Source organism: Eurytemora carolleeae, unplaced genomic scaffold (genome assembly GCF_000591075.1).
Source record: "Eurytemora carolleeae unplaced genomic scaffold, Eaff_2.0 scaffold1146, whole genome shotgun sequence".
Taxonomy (NCBI): Eukaryota; Metazoa; Arthropoda; class Copepoda; order Calanoida; family Temoridae; genus Eurytemora; species Eurytemora carolleeae.
The window spans coordinates 1-24,415 of NW_019397036.1; the positions used below are offsets into that span (position 1 = coordinate 1).

Below are 24,415 nucleotides of genomic sequence, written 5' to 3' on the forward strand. Positions count from 1 at the left end.
TTTATTCTAGTCATGTTTTATGCTCTAACGTCGCCATATTTTTAAAAAAATGTATTTATTTTCAAGGATCGGACACTTAAAAAAAATAATATTGAAAGGACGAGGATTTCGATGTGGTTCGGACGAGAAAATGATGAGAATGTGGTTCGGACTAGAGATTGATGTGGTTGGCCTTCCTCCCCTCTATAGACACTAGGCAGTGACTTGCAAGCCATGAGGCTCATCTCAAAGTATTTTATGAGACTGGGAGCTTGGAGCTCTCCGTATACAAGAAAACACTGGAGGACTAAAACATCTCCGCCTTCATGGATTTTCTGAGATTAGGTTTTCAAGAATATAGATACGGAGTCTTTCTCTTAACATGACATTTAAAAGTCGACCAAGTAAAATTAAGAATTTTCATTTTTAGTTTTAAAAAAGCGGTGTAAATACAGTTCTTTTTGTGCCAAACATAACCAGCTGAAGCACTATTTACAAGTTTATATAACTCGTAATAAAATTGTGATATATTTTGTTTATAATTGTACACTGTATTAAACCCTTAACCTTGTTTATATAATATAATATATATCCTTGTCTTCCGGCTCCACCCTTGACAAGGACTAGAGAACTAGAATATATAGATAAATCTTCATTTAGATTCTATATCTTAGTTTACACATACTTCTGTCTCTTCCAGACCCATCCCACTTTTTCCAATCTTAAACTTTATTTTTAAATTAAAACAATGTTCCCATCTTCAAACTTCATTTTCAGCTTAATACTTCATTCTTAACTTAATACTTCATTCTCAACTTAATACTTCATTCTCAACTTAATACTTCATTCTCAACTTCAAACTTTATCCTAAACTTCAAACTTTATTCCCATCTTTAAACTTTATTCTCAACTTAAACTTTATTCTCAATTTAAACTTTATTTATAGATTTAAACAATATTCCCATTTTAAAACTTCATTTACATTTCCAACTTCATTCTCAACTTTAAACTTCATTCCCATCTTCAAACTTCATTCTAATCTTTAAATTTTATTCCCACCTTCCTACTTTATTAACTTCCTGAAATATAGTCTAAACTGTCTGAAATATAATTCTATGTTTAGGAAATCCAGTTCTGTTTGTTCTGCGGACACAGAATTTCTTCATAGTAAGTTGTTTATTAACTTTGTTATAACAATTTAAAGTTTAGGTAAAGCATTGTGGGGGGGGGTAAATATTAAGATAAAAAAGATTCAATTTAAAATCTGTCCAATTATAACGACTTTTTTAGTCTTAATGATTATGTATTATTTTTAAAAATTATTGTTTATTTTTTATGTGAATTTTGAGTGTTAAACTTGATATCTACAAATTTTGAAATCTTCGCTTTTAAGTTTTCATGTAATTAATAATTATGTTTCAGAACAATTTAAAAACAACTACTTTTGTTTTATAAATTTATTTTTAAGCATATAAAAAAGTAAACAAATATTTATTTATTATTTTGTTCTAGGTTTAAATGAGAGTTTTAACTGTCATCCCCACTACGAGGGGTGTGAGCCCCCTGAGCCCCCTTGTTCTGCTAGTGCTGTGAGCCCCACCTCCCCTCATAAACATGATAATCCTGTACCTGCTAACTCATTCAGGTCAGCTTCAATTAGTGTTGGGCATTCAGCAAATTCACAAATTTCAAATCCATTAGCGTTAATCCGTATTACAGAATATACGGTCAGAGTTCGGACTTTTATACTTTGATTAAATAAAGATGACTGTTTCTCTCCCTATGCTGTTCATGGCTAAGGAGTGAATGTTTCTTTACAAAAAGAAAATTAAGTTTTTTGTTTCTTTTATAAGATCCCATTATTTCATATTAACTCGAATCTTAAGTCTAAAAATTTAATTTAAAAGTAGTTTTTATTCAGAATTATTGGGACACTTTTCAACTTCGTAACTCTTCTAGTTTTAATTTCACATTCTAAAATACTAAAGCAAACTCGTTCGTCGAATCTGTTTTCCAACTGACCCTTTAAACCTTTACCTGGATAACAATGAGGAAGATTTCGTCATTATTCTATCTATTAAAGTGTTGAATTCTGAAAAACTCCTCCATTGTGTTTACAGCATCTGCTCTTCATTTTTAAATAGAAGCAACAAGTAAAAACAATTAATTTTTTTCAGCCAGAGAATCGTACATGCAACTTTTTAAATGAAGGTTTACGTGAAATATAACGTTTCAGTCCCTTAATAACTGATTTTATTTAGAGTAAAACACTTCGCTGGATCAGTAACCTACTCTGTCTCCGGATTCCTGGCTAAGAACACGGATTCTCTGGATATATCCATCTCCAGGTGCCTCTTCACCTTCAACCATCCACTCATCAAGATACTCTTCCCAGAAGGTAAACCACTCAAAATTGTCACTTTAGTGATTGTAAATTCAACTAAAAGTAGCCTGAAATCAGACCCTGTCACCTTGGTCGCACCAGCTGACCCTTCCCCCCAGAGCTAGGACAACTATATAGACCCCTGCCGTATTTATGTCAGTGTAGCCTGTGTACAGGGTGGGGCAGTACAAACTTGAGTTGAGTGTGAAACCAGACCCATTTTTGGTTGATTGGGGGAGCTAGACCGGCGGCGAAGGGGGGGGGAAGCTGATTATTTAAAAAAAAAAATTTTTTTAGTAATTTCTAAATTTAGATTTTCCACTTTTGTTTTATTCTTTTCCCCTGTTCAGATAAAAGGTAAAGCATGTTTTTAAGCAACCTCCATGGAGAAATTTTATAATTAAATAGAACGGATTTCGTATTGTTAATTTTAGTATTTTCTCAATAGATTTAAATTGAACTCTAACAAGAGAACTTGCTTCCTGTTTTAGACAAGTTAAACTTTGCTTTAACTATTATTTAAAAAGAGCCAGTTCTGGGAAAATGAAGAAATAAAGGATAAATTATAATAATATTATAATCAGAATTTTGAAGGAAATCAACCATGATTTGAGATAAATTATAATGATGTATTAAGACAGCTTACAAGACGTGTTACGTGTTCTTTTTTAGAAAAAAATTCTATTAGAAATTACAGATCTCCCTCAACCCTTCCCATTTTTAGCTAGTGTTTTCTTTTACTATTTTTCAATTCTTCAAGCTTTGAAATTTTTTTACTTTTGATAAAATAATATTTTTTAATTTAGGAAATAGTAAACGAGGTTCAAGACGACCTCCAGCCACTGTTGGAACTCAGTTCAAAATATCATTAGGAACCAGCTTTATGCGTTTATAATTTACAACCAAAGAGAATAGAATATATTAGAGTGGAATTTACTAGAAAAAAGTGTAAAACGGCCATTTTGTTCTACTGTTTCCATACTGCAGGTGTACTTCACATATTTGCGCTATACAACCTTTTGGGCCCTGGAACATCATTTTATAGAAAACCTAAAATTGATATTAAAAGAAAACCAAATTATGAAATAGTCTGGTTTATAATTGACCAATGACATAGACTCTATGCCTTTCACTTTACAGACGATGATTTTTTGTTATAACTATAAATCAAATGATGTTTTTTATTCACCTAATTCATTTTATCAAGTTTATTTAACAGCTTAAAAAAATTCGAAATTGAAATGAATAGTCTAGGGAACATACTGTATTAATGTACTCTACTGCATATAATTTGTGAACATTTACATGATTTGTACACTTTGAGACTGACAAATTTCATACCGAGGGATTCTCTAAATTCCACTCTAATATATATATTCTATTCTCTTTGTTTACAACCATTTTTTTTATATATTCACGAGAATAAAGGACATTTCATAGATACATGAAAATCAAATTAGACAATACATAAAGATAATTCATATGTAATAGACTTCTAATGCTTTATCTGTGAGATGTCTTTCTATAAACTACCTATCTAGGAAATGTCTCTCTGTGAAATGTCTCTCAATGAAATGTCTTTTTATATCAAAAGAGATTTTAAATGTCTCTTTAAAGGGAGTGACCGGCAATATATGGTAGTTGAACTAAAAACGTTTAGGATTCATTTGAGACATATTGTACGTTTTTGCGGTCAATATTTCTTCAGCAAGAGGGCAATTCAATCTTTAAAATCCTTATTTTAGAGGGCTGATTTTGAGATTCGGTTTTTTAAAAATTATTTAATAACAACGACGAAAAATGTAGTAAAAATACTACAGTAAACTAATGAGTTGTTTAGGAACAGACTCAGAAAATAAAATTAACTTTTATCATTGAAATCTTATTTAGTTATAGGTTTCAATGATGTCTCATTGTTTAAAACATTTTCTGTATATTTCCTGAAATTTTTATTGAAAAAAACGAAAATTTTAAGAATTTTAAGAAATCTGCGAACAAATTCGTAAAATAAGAAATTCAATATATTGATGAGAAATAAATAATTGATTCTAACATTGATTTATTCATAAATTTCTACTGAAAAATATGTTTCTTACTATTTAATTGGTTTACTGTAGAAATTTTTTTGCATTTTTATCGTCGTTATTTTATTTCACCCAAATGGATGATTTTGATCGTTAACTTTGCGCTCAAACTCAGTAATTATACATCATTAAAACCTTTTTTTAGGTCTCAAATGAATCCTAAAAAATGTCCCCACCATACTACATTCACTGTTCAACTACCTTACATGGCCGGTCACTCCCTTTAACCATTGAGTTCTAGCATATTTCTATTCATGTCTGGACATACATAGTAATAGTTAGTTTTGCGTGAGTCTCACAGACAACTAAAATGTGCTCGCGTTCACGCAAAAATAAATCAGGAAGTTGTCAATTTTCCTTTTAAACTGTTTGAAATTCCAGGGGTTCTAAACTGTATAATCTAGTGTTACAAAAATGATTGGTAAAAAGGAAGACCAAAGCGTTAATTCACTTTATAGTGTAACACCCGGTCATGATGCATAGTTTGCATACGCTCCTTAGATCTCTATGTAATGTTAGTGTAAAATGTAAATTAACTTTCCTTAAATATCTGTAAATATAAAGTTAAGTTAAGCTAACCAAATGTTAACTTTCTCAACTTTAACTTAATTCTTTTAACATTTATTTAATCCCTAGCCTTCTAGGGCAATTCAAGGAAATAGTTTTAAATCTTTGGAAATTTTAGAAAATAATATTTATAACCGAGAAACCAATGAATTCTAATAAACAAATTAAATTCTAATAAACCAATGGAATTCTAAATATACCAATGGAATCTTGATAAACTAATGGAATCATGATAAACCTATGAAATCCTAATAAACCATTGAAATTCTGATAAATCATTGGAATTATAATAAATCAACGGAATCTTGATACACCAACGGAATTCGGATAATTAAACCAATGGCATCATGATAAACCAATAGAATTCTAATAAACCAATGGGAACTTAATAAAACAATGGTATCTTGATAAACCAGTCGAATTTTAATAAACCAATGCAATGTTAATAAACCAGCGGAATCTTTTTAAACCAATGTAATCCTGATAAACCAATGGAATTCTAATAAAACAATGAAAATGGGATAAACCAATGGAATCTTTAAAAGTCAATGGACTCCTAATAACCAATGGAATTCTGATAAACCAATGGAATCTTGATAAATCAATGGATTCTTGATAGAAGAATGATATCCTAATAAACCAACAACAAAATAATTTTCTCGAATAAAAGCATGATTCTACCGGATGTATAAAACTGGTTTCTCCAGGTGCTCTGCTGAACAATCTTGGAAGTAAAAACCCGCATTTTGTTCGCTGTATTAAACCAAACGAATCTAAAACACCTCGAGTATTCGATCCTTCCCTTGTTCAACATCAAGTTAGATATCTTGGGTAAGTCGGCCAACACCCATACAACCCTAAACCACAGAAAACGGATTTGAAAAAAGAAAGATTTTTCCCAAAACTGCAGTTTGGATCAAATTATTTGACCTGCAGATTTCCAATTTTTAAAAAATTTGGCAACTTATAGTAAATATATAAAGTTAAATCTACCAAGAAAGAATAAATTCTGCCAATTCGGATCTGGTTATGCTTATTTAAAGCTGGGAGAATTCAAGTCTGACGAATTGATTTTATTCATATTTACTATAATAATACTAAATAAGAAAACATATTGGTAATATAATATGTTTGCACAGCGTACATTATTGATAAACCCTTTCCATCAAATGCCGTCTCCCTGTTTCAATTTCTTATGGTGCACAGTAGAAACAAAGAAAACTGTTCAGGATTCTTGAGTTTACTCGATTGCGGTCAGCTGGGTTTGTAGTTCGTGAAACCTACACCAGGTTCCTGGATCGGTATAAGATGCTTTCTACACACACCTGGCCTTCATGGCAGGGAGCTCCTGTTGAGGTTATCCTTAAATCTATATCTCTTTATACTTTGTTTGTCTGTCTGTCCGTTTGTATCCAATAAACGTCAAAACGACTGAACCGATCGGGTCAAAATTTTGTGGAACTCACACGACCCCAGGGATGGTTTACGGATGGTAAAAAGTAAAAAAAAATCTAGGAAAAAATCTTGAAATTTTTTATTTCTAGAAATCTTTCGATGTTTATTGGAAAACTAGAACAATTTTTAGTTTTTAATTCAGAATGGAAAATGGTCACTTGGCAAGCAACATTCAACCGCTTGAATAGTTGCTAAAGAGGGGCGCGAAGCGCCCTGAAAGCCTAGTGTAGTGAAATGGTCAGTTTAATCGTATTTTTATATTTTTATATTTCAAAATATAAAAAGAAACCTGTAAAAAAAGTTTTATCATAACAATTTATGCTTTGCTGTAAATATCTAATTACCTGTGGAGATTTGAGAAGCATAAAAGATTTTCCTTAAACAAATTTTTCTTTAACTTAATAGTTTTATAATGAACTTATTTTAAACATTGTTATTAAATCTGTAAAAATATTTTAGAAAAGTTAATATCCCAATTCTTGAAAATTGGGTTCAACATTGTTTAGTTTTGTTAAATGATTAAGTAATTGATTGTTTACTTTGATTGATAAGTTAATTAATAAAATATCTTGTTTGAATAAATGATTGCTTGAGTATGATTGTTGGATTTTTTTATTAATTGAAAAATGATTTTGCAAGATGGGTTTATTTATCGACTAATTGATTGATGTTTTAATGATTGATTGCTGTGTATCTAGGGAGTGACCTGCCTGCTCCGTGAGCTACCTGTAAGCGGAAGTGAGTATGTGCTGGGTAGAACGAGGATCTGTATCCGGAGTATCAAGTGTGTAGATGAACTAGAGAACTGGAGAAAGGAGAGGGTGGATGAGTTGGTCACACTCATCCAGAAGGTCTGGCGGGGGTTCATAGCAAGGTACTTTATTCAATATTAGCTTGGGAAACCAGCGTTGCACAGGGTTCTCATAGTTACTTCCGCCGTTTACCCGCACTTAAGACAATTTTTACCAGGAAAGTAACTGTTCGCAATAAAAATCGACCCCCTCAGCGTAGAATCTCAAAACCAAACTAAGAACATTCCAGTGTTTTATACCCTGTGTTTTATACTCTGTGTTTTATACTCTGTGTTTTATACTCTATGTTTTATACTCTGTGTTTTATACTCTGTGTTTTATACCCTGTGTTTTATACTCTGTGTTTTATACCCTGTGTTTTATACTCTGTTTTCTCCACGATCATAGCAACTCTCTCAGACAAATGAATCTTTTATTCAAGAATAGGATTTATTGACATAATATTGGCATTTCGTTTTGCAACCGCTCAATATCTATAAAAAGGGGGGGGGCAGTTTAAAAATAAATGAATCATTGGATTGCCCCATAAATAAATTACGTTCTTTTTCCATAGGAGTGGGCGGGGAGGTTCAATCCATGCATTTAAAACTAAACATTAGACACCAATTTTTAGAGTATAGATCTATTAGAAATTTTCCAGAACTTAAAAGCCAATCTCAACGCTTATAGATGTTCCTCAGGAGCGGGACCATAGAATACTTTGGATTTTATCCAAAAATGTGGTTTCTTCTTTGAGCACTATAAGATTAGCCTAGTTATGTTTGTGTGTCCCTGATTTTTAAATCCCTTTTTCAGGCGGAACTGGAAAAGATTACGGGAAAGTCAGATTGTGATATCGTCGTATTGGAAGAGGTGGAAGGATAAGAGTCACGTGACCGAGCTCAAACAGCGTAGACAGCAGGAGTGGGCGGTGGAGATCATACAGAAGCACTACAGAGTCTGGCAGGTCAATAACTAGTTATAGTTAAATTTAAAGGAATATTTTTGAAATTTCATGTGACCTTTCACTTAAAGGACCTATTTACACCTTAATCTGCACAGTTTTGAATATATATCTTGTTTCTGTTGCAGAAATCCGCAATTCACTTAAATATTTCGCTCGTCGTCAAACATCAAACATTTGTTTAAAATTGAAATCGTCTTATACGTCTTATTGTCTTGTTACAGACGAAGAACAATTTTTCAATTAAACCCTTTCTCAGTATCTTTACAGAAAAAGTTTGGAACTGGACTTGGAGCACTCGTATTAGAGTTGGTCTTCATCAAAATTCATTAATTTAGATTGTCTAAGATTTCTGGCTTTTAAGACGCCGCGAAAAAAATTTGCGAAGCCGATTATGTTATTCAAAATTTTATTTTCAAAATTCAAAATTTAAATTCCAAAGTTCAAAATTAAATTTTCTATCAGTTTTCTTTACTGAAATTATGAAAAACTTTGACTCTAACAGAAAATAGAATATATATATCTAAGCCTTATCATCGTTGATTTTGCTAATAAAAGTTATGAAAGCAAACTTTAAGAGAATATAATTTTGAAATATGCGAAACTTCCTAGGGTTTTAGTGTTGTCTCCTAAAAGCCTAAAAATCCTAAAAACTCAAAAGAAAATGAAGAAAAAAAATATGACCAACTCTTATTTGAATCAACAACACGTCTCGTAAAATCAAATTTCTTACAGTATATTTATTATTATTTTTGTTATAATAAGCTATAAAAAAAAGATTTTTTTTTTTAATTGTATTCTTTTTTGTTACTTCTTTAAAAAAATGTTTTTTTTCTATTTTGGAGCGTTTTTTAGAGTTGAATACAGAAAAGCAAGAATATGGCCGAAATTCGTTTGCCACTGTTTTCCAGATAAAATCAAATCAAATTGCTTAAAAAATCCGTTTAACCATCTTATTTTTATAGAGGAAGAGATGGTTGGTGTACCTGGCCCACTCTCTCCCCTCGGAGTCCCCTATCTCTAGGGAGTGGCCGAGAGCTCCTCATTCTCTTCGAGAAACTAGCTTTCTACTTCGCAAACTATATCATAGATGGAGGGTCAGTATATTTTAATGCATTTATTAATGATTTTATATTGTAAATATTTACCCCCTCCCCATGGCAAGGGGAAGGGAAAACTTGATTTTGAGGATTTAAGAAAAAAAAATAAGAAAAAAGTAATGGAGGTTCAGTACATTTTTACATTTAGTAATGGCGGTTTTGTACCTTTACAGATTTAGTATTGGAGGTTCAGTATCTTTACAGATTTAATAATGGAGGCTCTGAACTTTACACATTAGCAATGGAGGTTTAGTACCTTTACAAATTTAGTAATGGAGGTTCGGTACATTTTACATTTAGTAATGGAGGCTCTGTACGTTTGTACATTTAGCAATGGAAGTTTAGTACCTTTACGCATTTTGTAAGGGAGGTTTAGTACATTTACAGATTTAGTTATGGAGGTTCAGTACATTTACAGATTAAGTAATGGAAGTTTAGTACCTTTACAGGATTAGTAATGGAGGCTCTGTACATTTACAGGATTAGCAATGGAAGGTACATAATTATATTTACAGACAATTGTAATGGATGATTAGTTCAGTACCTAAACAGAAGTTAGGATTTTGAAGAATTAGGATAGATCTTTATTAAAATATTCAAAAGAATTAAAGATTTAAAGCTGAATTTTTTAAATCGTTTTGAATTTATTGGATATTTCTTTGAAAAATAAAATTAATCTGAATTTTATAAAATTAATCATTTTCAGTGCGAGAGGTTTCGTGAAAGATTTGATCAAACTTCGAGGAACAGAATGCGGGAAAAAGTGACGGCTAGTCTCATTTTTAAAGAGAAAAAATCATCTTATCCAAGGAGGTAGGATAAACTTGTCATTCCTGATGCTTCAAATAATATTTTAAATTTATTTTTCAAACCTTGATCTCAGCACAGGGTTACTCACTAAGGATGAGAATTAAATGAATTGACGGGTATATTTTTACACTAAAAACGTGTGAATAGTGAAAACTAATAATTGAACTTGTTATGAATTTAAAGACGAGAAAAAAACTGCAAGCTTCCCTGAAGTCTCATCCTTTTTGGTATCCCTGTACCAATAAATTTAGTTTAAATCTATTGATTTTGATAACTGTTTTTAAGTATATCCTTAGGGTTGTTGTAATACAGAAATTTAGAAACATTGAAAGAATAAATAAAATGTTTTTAATTCAATTATTATATGGAGCTCTTAGAAACTGTTTCCGCATATTTCATGGCTATTTATTTATCTCCGATGTTCTGGGTTTAATTGTATCTTAAGTATAAACGGTTGTTAATGAACGGTATTAAACGTTATCTCTCATGTCAATAAAAAAGAAAAAGACTTCGTTCAGTATTTATAGCAATTAGCATAGAGTTAAGCTTTAGTGTACCGCGGAAAGATTGTCGATTTTGTTAAATCTTTTAAAACAAGAATGCCAATGAAGATTTTCAGTCTAAATATTTTAAAACTGACATTTATATTCTAGAGAATGTTAGAAAATTACAAAATTATTTCATCAAGCAGTTTTAAGATATACAAACTAAAAATGACATGTTTGATGCTAAATTTCCAGTTATGAATATCACATTATGCTTTTATAGTTGCACAGTCCCTTTAAAGTACTTTAACCAATCAACATTCAGCGTGAGTGTCCGGTTTATGGGAGACTATGTTGGACTACGACGTAACCCACAATGGAAAGATGTTTTAACAAAAAACTCTTTACATAAAATGGACAGATATGTCGTCTTTGCAGATATAGTAAATAAGATCAACAGATCTAACGGCAAGGTTGGAAAACTGAGAGAAACTAATCCAACTAACAAATATGAATAGGCATGGTGTTTGGGTTCGGAGTAAACATTCTAGGTTTTTGAATTTTAAAGAGGCTTCACACCAGTTTGATATATTTCATAAATTATAATCTCTACAAGCTTGCATTTCTTTCATTATACCAAAACAAATCTTTGAACCATGATTTAAAAACGTTTTTTAACCCGATTTTTACAATTGCTATGGATATCGTTGTCTTAGGTAAGAGTAAATACTTTGTACAATTATTAAAAGCAAACTTATGTCGAACATCTTGTAAAGTTTCTTTAAAAGAAATAAAACCATAAATGTCCAAAGAGGATATCAAACAAATGCCTATTCTAATAACAAACAAATATTTTTATCAGGAAGCCTCAAAAATAAATTAGTGTACTGCAACGCATTTACATCTAATTTACAAACAAAATGTAAACAAACTCAGTCCAACTCCAAACTAAGATTGCAGTTTGCATTTTGTGTGTACACAAGTTTTCACTGGTTCCTCCTCAGAATATTTTCCCCATTAACATCATCTGTACGGGTTGACTAACATTTTTATTTAAAGGGACTGTAAGCGTAATTCCAAGTGGCGCTCCATGTAAAGATGGCAATGTTCGATTCACAACGGTACCCTTAAAACTGCAGGAAATCACATAGGAATTATCAGGAAAAATACACTTCTAAACCTAGAAAAACAATGTTATCTTCGGGTATTGTCATCTTTGCATATAGGGTCACTTAGACTACGTTTACAGTTTCTAATTTGATCAGTTTTCTTTTTAATTTTAATTAATGATATTTAAGAGCATGGTGTGTAACTAACTTTAAATGTTTGGTTTGGTTTCAGTATCTGCCATCCTTTCCTGGGGGACTACGTCAGGTTGAGACAAAATCCGCAATGGAAGAAAATGTGCAGTGAGACGAATGACCAATATGTCGTCTTTGCTGATATAATAAACAAAATAACACGCACAAGTGGCAAGGTTAGACTTATTAGTTTCTTCATGGGTGAGATCTTTCGAAATCAAAAAAGTTTTCTTTAAAATATCGTCAACCTAAACATTGTGTAAGAAATTACTGTTTAGACTTTGCGATCTTATAACCACACGGGGTTTTATCTTATAACCACACGGGGTTTTATCATACGTGCAAAAGTTGGACATAATAATTTTTTGTATTTCTTGCAAGTAACACTTCTGAAAAAGTAGTTGTATTTGAATACGTGAAACTGCCAGTATTGTGTCCTTCCTGACACTATTTAGTGGACGTTCCTGTTTTGGATTTAAGTTTAATAGAAGTTTTGTTTACATTACTTTTCGTTTTATTTTACGATATTTCTTGGTTTTCAAGTTTCTCTCTCCACTTTCCAGAATTAGAATATATAAACTTCTTTATTTCAATCTCTTCTATTCCTAGAATTTCAACATTTTAAATAAGAATTGGGAGCTTTGAGAGGATTATTTTTGTATCAATTTTTCTTTTTTTATAATTTTAAGAGGAATTTTAACAAAAGTGGTTAAAATCCCTGGAATTATTGATTTAATTTTTAACACTAACACATTAGTTTTTGTTTATTTTTTATCAAAATTTTATCTTTTGAGATTAACATCTATTTTTTAATTTATTAATGAATAGTTTTGTTTCTTTTAATGTTTATGATTTAATTTATCAATTGTTTAGTTTGTTTCAATTCTGTTTGTGATCAATTAATCAATTGTTTAGTTTGTTTCGATCAATTTATCAATTTTTTTTTAATTCAGGGGTGTAAATAATTCCCATTTTTGGATTCTCCCCCCCCCCCTTATAAATTTAGTTTGATTACCTTCCACAAATTCGATAAACAAAAATTCATAAATTTTTTTTAACACGTTTTTCAAAAAACTCTCTGATTTTAGATAAAGTTAGCTATATATATATATATAGAGGTTAAGAGCTCCAGCCCTTCCCTTCCCTATATTCCCCTTTCCTTCACTTCTTTATCTAACAACCTTCCATTGATTCTCTACCTTCCCCTTCCCTTCGTTCCGCTTCCCTAACTACACTACTTTCTCCTTCTACTACCTTCCCTACCTTCCCTGTCCATTCCAAAGTTCCCTAATCCCTATATTTCTCTTTCCCTATCAACCTTCCAGTTTCCCTCCCAGCCCTCCCCTTTTCTACTTTTCCTCTTTCCTACCTATCTCCTTCCTACCGATCCCTTGTCCTAACACTCTCCTTCCCTACCTATCCCCTTCCTTACCTATCCCCTTCCCTACCTATCCCCTTCTTACATATCCCCTTCCTTACCTATCCCCTTCCCTACCTATCCCTTGTCCTAACACTCTCCTTCCCTACCTATCCCCTTCCTTACCTATCCCCTTCCCTACCTATCCCCTTCTTACATATCCCCTTCCTTACCTATCCCCTTCCCTACCTATTCCCTTCCCTACCTATCCCCTTCCCTACCTATCCCCTTCCCTACCTATCCATATCCATGGTTCCCCCCTCCCTACCTATCCCCCTTCCCAACCCTTCCCTGTCTTCCGCTGTTAACCTTCCCCTTTTCCCTCATTTTCTCTTTCCTTTCTTCACCTTTTGCCTTCCCTTCCCCTCCTCTTGGGTCTTTGATTTCTTTCCGGGGGAAGGGGGAGAAGAATTTTATACTCCCCTGGTTTAGTTTGTTACGATCTTGTTTGTGATCAATTTATCAATTGTTCAATTTGTTTAGATCTTGTTTGTGATTAATTTATCAATTGTTTAGTTTGTTTTAAATCTTCTGTGATCAACAAATCAATTGTTTAGTTTCATTAAATTCTGTTTGTGATAAATTGATCAATTTTTAGTTTGTTTTAACTCTGTCAATGATCAATTAATCAATTGTTTAGTTTGTTCCGATCTTGTTTGTGATTTCCACAAGTTCAATGCTGATCCTAGATCAGAGAACTATGCAGATCAAATACAGGTGAAATTATTAGCGCTTCGTATCTTTTCATTCTTTATTTGTACACAATTTTAAATCATTGGATTGTCGGATTTTTGAAAAAAAAATGTCAGAATAAATTGACGGAAAAAAGTTTTGGACGTTTTCAGAAAAATACGTTGCTTTATATATACACTTACACTTTACAGTGATAACCAGAATGTTCTGAAATAGGAAGTCGACTTTAGACTTAAGTTATGACTTTAAATAGTCCAATGAACTTGAGATACAGCAATGCAACCAGACCCATTTAATAATTTGTTAGTAAAACTATTTGCTTTGTAACAGGAGTAACAGCATCAAATGCACTTCAGTTTAATGTCGTCTTCCAATTCAACAGTTTTCTTGTTATAACTGTATATTCCGGGCTATCTTTGAAGAAAAAAATAGGCAAACATTTTTTTTAAAGGGAGTGTTCGCGAAAAATGAAAGGGGGTATAGGCTAATGCGATAAAAAAGCGCTTTTGATCGCTACTAATCTTACTTCTATCTGTTGCGTCTATAAGGAGAAAATTGTTAAAAACGACTAATACCGAAGAACGTAGTGTCCATACTCCATACAAATTCAGAAAGATGCAACATACGACTTAGACCGTAAAAAAATCTATTTAATTTCAAACAAATCATTCAGATATTACAACCTATAGTCATCGATTAGCTTTCGCCACATTTGTATATAGTTGATTTTTCATAATATGTTTTGATTGTTATGATCTGAGAGTTATTTATAAAATCATTTATTCCTGTTTCGAAGATTTTTGGTAATGAAGACGACATTGAAAAAAATAAAAAAATAAAATCAGAACATATTATGAAAAATCAACTATATACAAATGTGGCGAAAGATAATCGATGACCATAGGTTGTAATATCTGAATGATTTGTTTGAAATTAAATAGATTTTTTTACGGTCTAAGTCGTATGTTGCATCTTTCTGAATTTGTATGGAGTATGGACACTACGTTCTTCGGTATTATTCGGTTTTAACAATTTTCTCCTTATAGACGCAACAGATAGAAGTAAGATTAGTAGCGATCAAAAGTGCTTTTTTATCGCATTTAGCCTATACCCCCTTTCATTTTTTGCGAACACTCCCTTTAATTGGTTGATTAAAATATCTCCTTTTTATTAGGGTGCCGGCAGGTGAAATATTCAAGCTAAGCTTGAGTCCATTCTTCGATGATATTGCAGTCTTCCATGTTAGAGCAGTGAGTATAATTTTTTAGATTTATGTTTTGAAATTCCTGTTAAGGTTTTTTCAAAATGTAGGAGGTAGCAATTAATGTTAAGAAGATAAAATTTTTACCTATTTAATGTTAATAAGGAAGATCAAAACAGAAAAAAAGATTTTCCCCTTAACCATAATCCAAAAAAGAATTTGTTTCTGTATCCTACGACTCCGGCCGCCTCTGCCCCCCTCCCTCTCCACCAGTTGTATTTGTATTATATCTGATATTATACTAGAAGTATTCTTGTTTACCCTTCTTCCAGCTTTAATAGTCAATAGAATAGTAATACAGTACTTGGAGTACTATTTTTCTTTTACTCTTATACTAGATTATTATATATAAGTATACAATACAGATTTAGTGTGCACCTTATAAGCTACCACTCTAGTAACAACATTTTTTTACCTCATTATATGAACCACCCTGTCACAGATATATAGAGTATACAGCTATTTAGAGTATACTGATATAGAGTATACAGATATATAGAGTATGCAGATATATAGAGTATACAGATATATAAAGTATACAGATATATAGAGTATACAGATATATAGAGTATACAGATATATAGAGTATACAGTAATATAGAGTATACAGATATATAGAGTATACAGTTATATAGAGTATATAAATATATAGACTATACAGATATATAGAGTATACAGATATATATAGTATACAGATATATAGACTATACAGATTTATAGAGTATACAGATATATAAAGTATACAGTTATATATATAGAGTATACAGATATATAGAGTTTACAGATATAGAGTATACAGATATATAGAGCTCTAGCTTGGTTACCCATCTTTGACTGGAAACTAAACTTTCTCTAAAATATTCAACCCACTTAGACATTTTAAACTATTAAGAACATATTCCCCTGGTTCAAACCAGTTTCTCAGTCAAAATTTGAGACAAATCAGTCAAGGGGTTCCTAAGTTATGATCGGATTCTATTTAAATTGTGAACATGTTCTTTTTGTTTACATTTTAAAACAAAGAAGAAAAAAATTTTGCGGATTTTTAAAAAAAATTCGCGGATTTTCAAGAATTTAATTTTTTTATAAAATTAAAAACCTTTAAAACCCTTTTTTTAATTTTTATCATTCATAAACCTTCCCTGTGGTCACGTGATGTACCACAAAAAATTTGGACCCGATCGGGGTCAGCTGTTTTGACGTTTATTGGACACAAACAAACAGACAAACAAACAGACAGACAAGCCAAATTTATATATAGATGCGTCCTTTACCATATTGTTAGATTCAACACAGCATTTATTCTGTTTTTATATAAAGTATATTTCGCAAACAAAAGTATGATTGAATATATAATATATCCATCAATCCTTTATACAAACTTACAATAACATTATCGGAAAAATCATGAATGTACACAATGAACCATAAATGGATAAAAACTGAGGGAAAACTTATATATTGTTAACCCCTGAAATAATCACATATCAAGTAGACCGATGAACTAAGTTATTTTTCTTTAGAAATTACTTAATCACAATCACATTTTTAGTAGACCTATGAATTAAGTAGTTTTTTTTTCAGAAATTACTTAACCACAAACACATTTAAACTAGACCGATGAATAAAGTTATTTTTTTTTTCAGAAATCACAATCACATATCAAGTTGTTATATGAATTAACTTATTTCCTTTCAAAAATCACTAAATGACAATAACGTATATCAAGTAAACCGTTGGATCCAGTTATTTTTTCAGAAATCACTTAAATGGCTAGTAAGCGTTATTATAAATGACCCTGCATGCAACGATACCAAAGTCCGATTTTCAACAGTACATTTAACCTTTTCTAGGACAATAATGTGAATGTAATTTAAATCAAAGTTTTGTAGAGAACACAAAATTATAAAAAATATCTTATTTATACATGATCAGAGATAGCTGTACCGGGTACCGTCTTGAATATCGTGTCTGGTAATCTTTGTATGGAGAGTCACTTGAAATTACGCTTACAGTCCCTTTAAGGCCCTTACCCGCCTTTTCTAGTTTTCTCGACGTGAATTTCTATTTATTTTAACTTAAAGTAAATTGACCAGGAAAATTTCACGCGAGGTTANGGCAAGATCAACTGTGAACTAGACATTCATGTGACATTAGTGGTACGACTTTGTGACATTTAAATCACCCTTGAAATTTACATAAATTTGACAAAGGGATGGGATCTGACATTTTTTTTCTTCAGAGTTCTCCGACCCGTGAGCTGCGCAGTCAGGCCAATATCCCCTCCTGTCTATCCTCCGAGGCTGTGAAGAGGAAAGGGGACTTCGTGTTCCAGACCGGTCACGTGATAGAGATAGTTACCAAGCTCTTCCTAGTTGTGCAGAACTGTACAGGCAAACCTCCAGCTGTTAACATTAGTACAGAATTCGAGGCTAACTTCGGTACACATAATGTAACCTTTCAGTTTAAGGTGAGATTATTATTATTAATATTATTATTATTATTATTATTATTATTATTATTATTATTATTATCATTATTATTATTATTAAGGTGGAGACTCGAATGTAGCTCCAGGTCACGTGAAGCTCTTGAAGAAAGGAAACAAGATGGAGGTCGTTTTGTAGTAAATACCAAGGTCGTCTTTATTCAGACACATGGAACTAGTAATAGTGACAAGTGTATTTATAGAAACTATTTTCAGGTATTTAAAGGTTTATTGGGACCAAAGGAATCGATTCTTTTTCACCATCTCTGCTTTTCTGATCCCTATATCTTTGCAACCCAATGCCGTAGACCTTAGATATTTCAAACAAATAATTTGTCTAGAAATTTTTAAGTTTGAAATATGTTTACACCATCAGGTTAAAAAGATATAAAAATCATACAATTTTAATTTGTGGCAAAAAGTCAATTCCTTTAACAAATTGGGATACATAAATCAGCTTTAAAGGGAGTACCCGGCAATGTATAATGGCTAAACTAAATATGTAGTATTGTGGACAATTTTATTTGGATTCATATAAGACATATAAAACGTTTCTACGACGTATATTTACTGAGTTAACTTGACTTTGAAAATCATGAATTTGGGTGGTACGTTTTTAGAATTTGTTTTTTTTTTCTTTATTAAATAACGTATTAAATAACGACAAAAAATGTAAACAAAATTCTACAGTAAACTAATTAGTTGTTTAGGAACAGGTTGTGAAAATAAATATTAATTCTTATTAGCGAATATAAGTAATCTTATTCAATTATTAGTTTCTATAATCTCTTATTATTTACAAAGATTTTCTGCAGATTTTTTGGAATTTTTATTGAAAAGACGACATTTGAGGAATTTGTAAAAATCTGGGAACAAAATTCAAAGAAAATAAGAATTTCAATATAATGATGGAAACGAAATAACTGATTCTAACATTGATTTATTGACAAATTTCTTTTGAGAAATATGTTCCCAAACATTTAATTAGTTTACTGTATAATTTTTACTTTATTTTTCGTCGTCGTTATTTAATAAATAAAAAAACCGATTCTGAAAACATACCCATCCAAATTCATGATTTTTAACGTCAACTTTGCACTCAAACTCAGTAATAATACATCGTGGAAATGTCTCAAAAGAATCCTAAAAATACTGCATACTCAGTTCAACCACCATACATTGCCGGTCACTGCCTTTAACGCAAACTAAATTATATATATCACTTCTCTTCAACATGTAGCGGGATCAAGTTTGTTTTACAAAACACAAGAATTCATGTTTATATAATTCATATTAAAATACAGTGAATTAGATGGAAAATAAAGCAAATCCGTGAAACTGTCTTTTGATATTGTGATTTTTTTTCAGAAATTGATTTGAAAAATTTGTAATATATTATTTTTCAAATTTTCATAAAAATCTGTTGTAAAATTTTGTAAAATTTATAAATATAAAAGAAAAAATTGTTTAGGATCTTCAATGCGAGGAGGAGGGGTTGAATTGAAGAATCAAAATATATTTGTGATACAGTTCATTTATACCACCTCATTATCATTCATTCATCATAGACTTAGCAGCACTTGTTTACTGTACAGTGTACATATACTCTGTATCTTTTGTCGACACTTGTTAACCAGGATTAGTTTTCTAACAACTGGTTGAAATTATGTATAAAAGAAGAAAGTGTAAATTTATATCTATATATATTTAAGAATTGGAAGCCCGTAAAGCACTTAAGTCATATATTACAATATGCTTAAAAACTTGTTTTTGTTATTTATTGGTTTAATTTTTTAATAAAATATATTTTTTTTGGTTTTCGAGCATTTTTTCATCAGTTTTAGCTTCATCTTGTATTTACATCCCGCGGAATTTTGTTGTTGTTGTTAAAGGACTGTTTTCCCAATTATTAGAATTTTTTATCAAGAGGCAAACAATGTTGTTGTAATATTGTAACAGTCCCTTAACCATCAGAGATTCTTTTATTTGCGTAAACATTCCCTTTTATTTTACCCTGATTTTACTTAGTTAATTTACACAGTGGTTTAAAACTGCAGACTTTTGATACCATTTTATACCATTGTTCAGAGCGCTAACAGAACAATACTTGAAGCAATATATCAAAAATTTGAATTTGAAAATGGTATCTTATTACAAGATAGTTTTATACAGGGTGAGGGGTTTGTTCATGAGGGTGACAGAGAACATCAAAATCTACATTATTAAACATTATAAGTTAACAATATTATTAATCTTACAAATATACAAGATTCATTAATCTCAGCCTAAGCTGAGATGTCCGAAAAGCACAAACAACTTAAATCTCACCTATGAATGATTTGGAAAATTCATCGAAAAAATGACTCAAATAATTCTCTTTTATCTATACTAAGATTATGCACTGAAAACTACGTTTTGAGGGCAAGATCAACCAATACAATACTTGTACTTGTACTTGTACTTGAACTTGTACTTGTACTTGTACTTGTACTTGTACTTGTACTTGAACTTGTACTTGTACTTGTACTTGTACTTGTACTTGTACTTGTACTTGTATTTGTACTTTTGTTTGGATTTGTATAGATTGNCTTGTACTTGTACTTGTACTTGTACTTGTACTTGTACTTGTACTTGTACTTGTACTTGTACTTGTACTTGTACTTGTACTTGTACTTGTACTTGTACTTGTACTTGTACTTGTACTTGTACTTGTACTTGTACTTGTACTTGTACTTGTATTTGTACTTGTACTTGTACTTGTACTTGTACTTGTACAACACTTAAAAAATATTGCTTTTCTTAAAATAAAAAATGTTTTTTGATAACTTATACATAAAACATAAATATTTTGTATATATCATTATTCGTCTCAATTTAGAACATTTTGGTAACCCCTGTATCATATACATACATCAAGGGAGGGTCAATGTCAATTTTTTTTATTTCTTTTTACTTGTTTAAATTGTTTAAAACGGTTACCATATTTAGTCGTTTTAAACAATATTCGTTTTCTGTTTTTTTTTTGGTAAGAATACCAAATCACCCTCAGAATATCGTCAGTAACATGTTTTACGATTGACTTGCGTTGACATTTCACTTGTATATTTATTTTATTTATTTTCGATCATTGTGTTTACAATAATATATTGTTTGATTTAGAGAAATAAATTATGATATATGAAGGATTTTGAAAATTATCATTAACTGAAATTGTGTAAAACATTTTTAATTTTCTTAATTAACATGTACGTTGGTCTGACCAAATTACTTAATTTGATTTGTTTTTCAACTTTAATATATATGGTTACCTACGGTGGTAGACGATTATAGCAACACAATAAAGACGACTTTTTATTTAAGTTTTAATTGTTAACAAGCTTTTTTTAGAATTACAAATGTACCAGCAATTAAAGGAAAACAGCTTTTTTAGTTTTTGATTGACAACGTCTCACTGTTTCCATGTTTTTGTGTATCCATTCTGTTTAAAAGCTTGATAAAAATTGAATAGAATGTCGTCTTTTTTATAATGATATAATCGACTACCACCGTAGAAATAACAAAATTAAAACTAATTGAAGACGTATTGAAGTTTGACGAACGTAATGGTAAATTGGCAGAAAGAAAGCTCATCAGGAACGCTTGCAATATAGTCACACACTGTGTTTGCTGTTTTGTTTTAATAAATATAATAAAATATAATCATAGATAAAGAAAGATTACGCATAAGACGACATTTTTCATCTTGAAAAAAATAAATGTACATGTTTTAGATGTTTTAAAGATATTCCTATTATATAGATTAACTAGGTCGGTTGTGAACATTGGCTGTTCTCCATTGAGTAATTGTGGTGTACATGAGTTCTGTAGAGAGAAATTTAAGTTATTTTAGTCCTTCTCATGTCCTTTTTTAGTACTCGTCAATATGATATATTGCTCTGTGAATAATTGTTGTTCAAATAGTTCCATTCCCGGAGTTATTTTACACTCTATTATGAAATCCATTAAAACACCAAACCACCCCGCTTATCATTGAAGTACACTTTCACCCCTAGAAGTATGAGTTCGCGGACTGTACAATTCTTGGTGATTTTGCGTACATAAGCCAAGAAATATATAGACCAGGAACCGCCTTATCTGATGCGTCAAATTTGTGTACTGCAGTGGGAGGCGATCAAAACATAGAATTCAGGGGCAAAACATCAATTATGAGGGGGGGGGGATGAAATAAAGTATATTGCTATCGTAGACATGAATACTGATTATAAAACGAAAGAATATTTGTTACTTGCGAGTATATGCTTTAAAGGCAGGAGAGGGAAATGATAATATCCAAGATTATATTCAAATTGTGAAACGTTATATGGTAAAATTCGGATGTTTTAATAAAAGCAAAAACAATTCCTCACTCCATGGGAATCAATGCAAAGAGGAACTGTAGACATATTTCAATGTNTTTTACCTTGCTTCTCCTTTATAGTTGAACAAATCTCACTGAGCATGAATAAATTTTCCATATTGATCTGAAACCCAAAAATCATATTTAAATAAATAATTTGTATCCGCACTAACTTAATATATTAACTAGTTTCTTTTGTTTTTGACTGTAACATCACTCTGTTTATCAGTGTTTAATCCTTTCTCTTCAACTGCTGTGGGGGCACTGGATTTGTTTACATTCCTCCCACAGTGTACAGTACACAATTTGCGTATATCTGAGTTGGGCGTTCCTGGTCTATATATTTGTTGACATAAGCTATCTATGTTTATTTATTTATCTACATTCTCCGTTTATCTATGAATATAATTCTTGAAGTTGCAGTAAATCAATAATATTAACTTTTGAACTCTTTTAAACCCGCTTTTGAAGAATGATTATAATGTTCAAGGAACGGATCCCATGAATTAACAATGTACGATAGCGTATACTTCGCTCTTGCTGCAATTCAAACACTTTTCGAGACATATACACACAGACTTCTCTGTCCTAGGTGAACAGTAAAAAATTTAAAGGGTACTGCGCAAAAAAGGCATTCCTCTCTTTGCAGTCCCTTTAGCTAAAGCTTGTGCTTTTTCTGTCTGGATTTTGTGAAAAGTGTGTCCAGGGGATTGCAGAGCCTAAAAACAAATTGGTCTGTAAATTGAGCTATCAGCCCCGAGCTTCAGATCATCAGCTTTCTAATCAACCAGGGAGACCCTCATATTAAGAGGGGGGNGTCAAAACGGCTGAACCGATCGGGCCCAAATTTTGTGTGGGACCTCACGTGACCCCAGGGAAGGTTTATGAATGATCAAAATTTTAACAATTTGTGTTTAAAAGTTTTTTATTTTTGAAAAATTTTGAAAATGCGCAAAAATATATTATGAAATCCGCAAACATTTTTGGTTTTTTTTATTCTATACAAAGAGAAGATGTTCAGAGATTAAGCCACAATTACAAGTTGAAATAGAAGATGGGCGCGAAGCGCCCTAAAAGCCTAGTAAAATAAAATAAAATAAAATAAAAATAATGTAAAAAAAATGCAATATATGTTTTGAGTAAAAACGCAGCGGCCTTTGGCGGGCGGTTGGCTCAATTCCAATATTGATCACCCCTAGTGCCCAGCCCTATAGATATAGAAACGTGCCCAGCCCTATAAAGATGACGTGCTTAGCCCTATAGAAATAGAAACGTGCCCAGCCCTATAGAGATAGAAACGTGCCCAGCCCTATAGAGATGACACTCTTTTAGTGGAAAGTCACTTGGAATCACTTTCCTTAAATTAATCGAACGTTAGTAAAATTTCTTATATACAATACATTGGATATTGAAGATTACTGAAAACTCTATTAGATACTTAACAAAGTTTCTAGATTCTAGTTTCTATAGGTTCTAATCTATATTAGTGGCTGAACACTGAAAGGCTTTGATCGGTTTAAGACAATTTACCTAACTCTACATTAGGCATATAGGCATACCAGTCAGGCAGATTAATGATAGATAGATAGAAAGATAGATTTTAGATTCGCAGATTTCTCGTTTTTAAATTTAGCATTTTTAAATATCATAATTTTTCCGTCTTTAACCAACCATGAAACCTACTTATTGGATCACAAAACCATTTGTGCCTGATCGGTTTAGCCGCTTGGACGTTTATTGGATACAAACAAGCTATCAAACAAGCAAAATATAGAGATATAAATATAAATATGTATAATCTTTGTTTTACTTATAAAACAGATATGTAGACATAGATAGAACTAGCAGTCTACTTTCCACTATTTACAATCCACTTTTATTACAAACATTTTTCGATCTTTTTATTGCCACCAAATAAATTTGGTTTTCTCATATTTAAAATCCAAACTAGAGAGCTACGTTGTCACAATATCATGTCAGTAATTTCACATTAATTTGACTTTTTCCTTATGACAAGCTATAATCTTTAAGTAAATCTAAACAAGATCAAATTTATATTTCAGTTGGGTTAATTTTAATCTATGTTGATTAGACAATGACATAATACTAAACATTGAGGGAAAAAGACAGTAAATGTTTATAATATTGATCATGGACTTCAAAAAAGTGAACATAATAATCAAAATCATGATAGAAGTTTCGACAGGGTTAAACCCATAAAAGATAAAACTTAAAAGACAA

General features: G+C 31.3%; 1 protein-coding gene and 1 long non-coding RNA gene across 2 annotated transcripts; both read left to right on the plus strand.

Moving 5' to 3' along the window:
• Positions 1–1,102: 1,102 nt before the first annotated feature.
• On the plus strand, positions 1,103–17,763 carry LOC111711312 (unconventional myosin-Ib; the record flags this gene model as incomplete). The annotated part of the gene is given in 14 exon segments (XM_023485645.1): positions 1,103–1,146; positions 1,492–1,624; positions 2,241–2,377; positions 3,169–3,234; positions 5,721–5,844; positions 6,243–6,369; positions 7,167–7,342; positions 8,076–8,226; positions 9,189–9,320; positions 10,030–10,136; positions 10,944–11,091; positions 13,977–14,053; positions 15,204–15,279; positions 17,533–17,763. Coding segments are annotated over 14 exon segments (1,729 nt in total), but the record flags the coding sequence as incomplete, so codon positions are not given.
• An 81-nt stretch (positions 17,764–17,844) lies between these two features.
• LOC111711314 (uncharacterized) lies at positions 17,845–19,598 on the plus strand. Its single transcript, XR_002767219.1, has 2 exons — positions 17,845–17,994; positions 19,250–19,598. It is a non-coding gene; the product is annotated as an uncharacterized LOC111711314 (long non-coding RNA).
• The last annotated feature ends 4,817 nt before the right edge of the window (positions 19,599–24,415 follow it).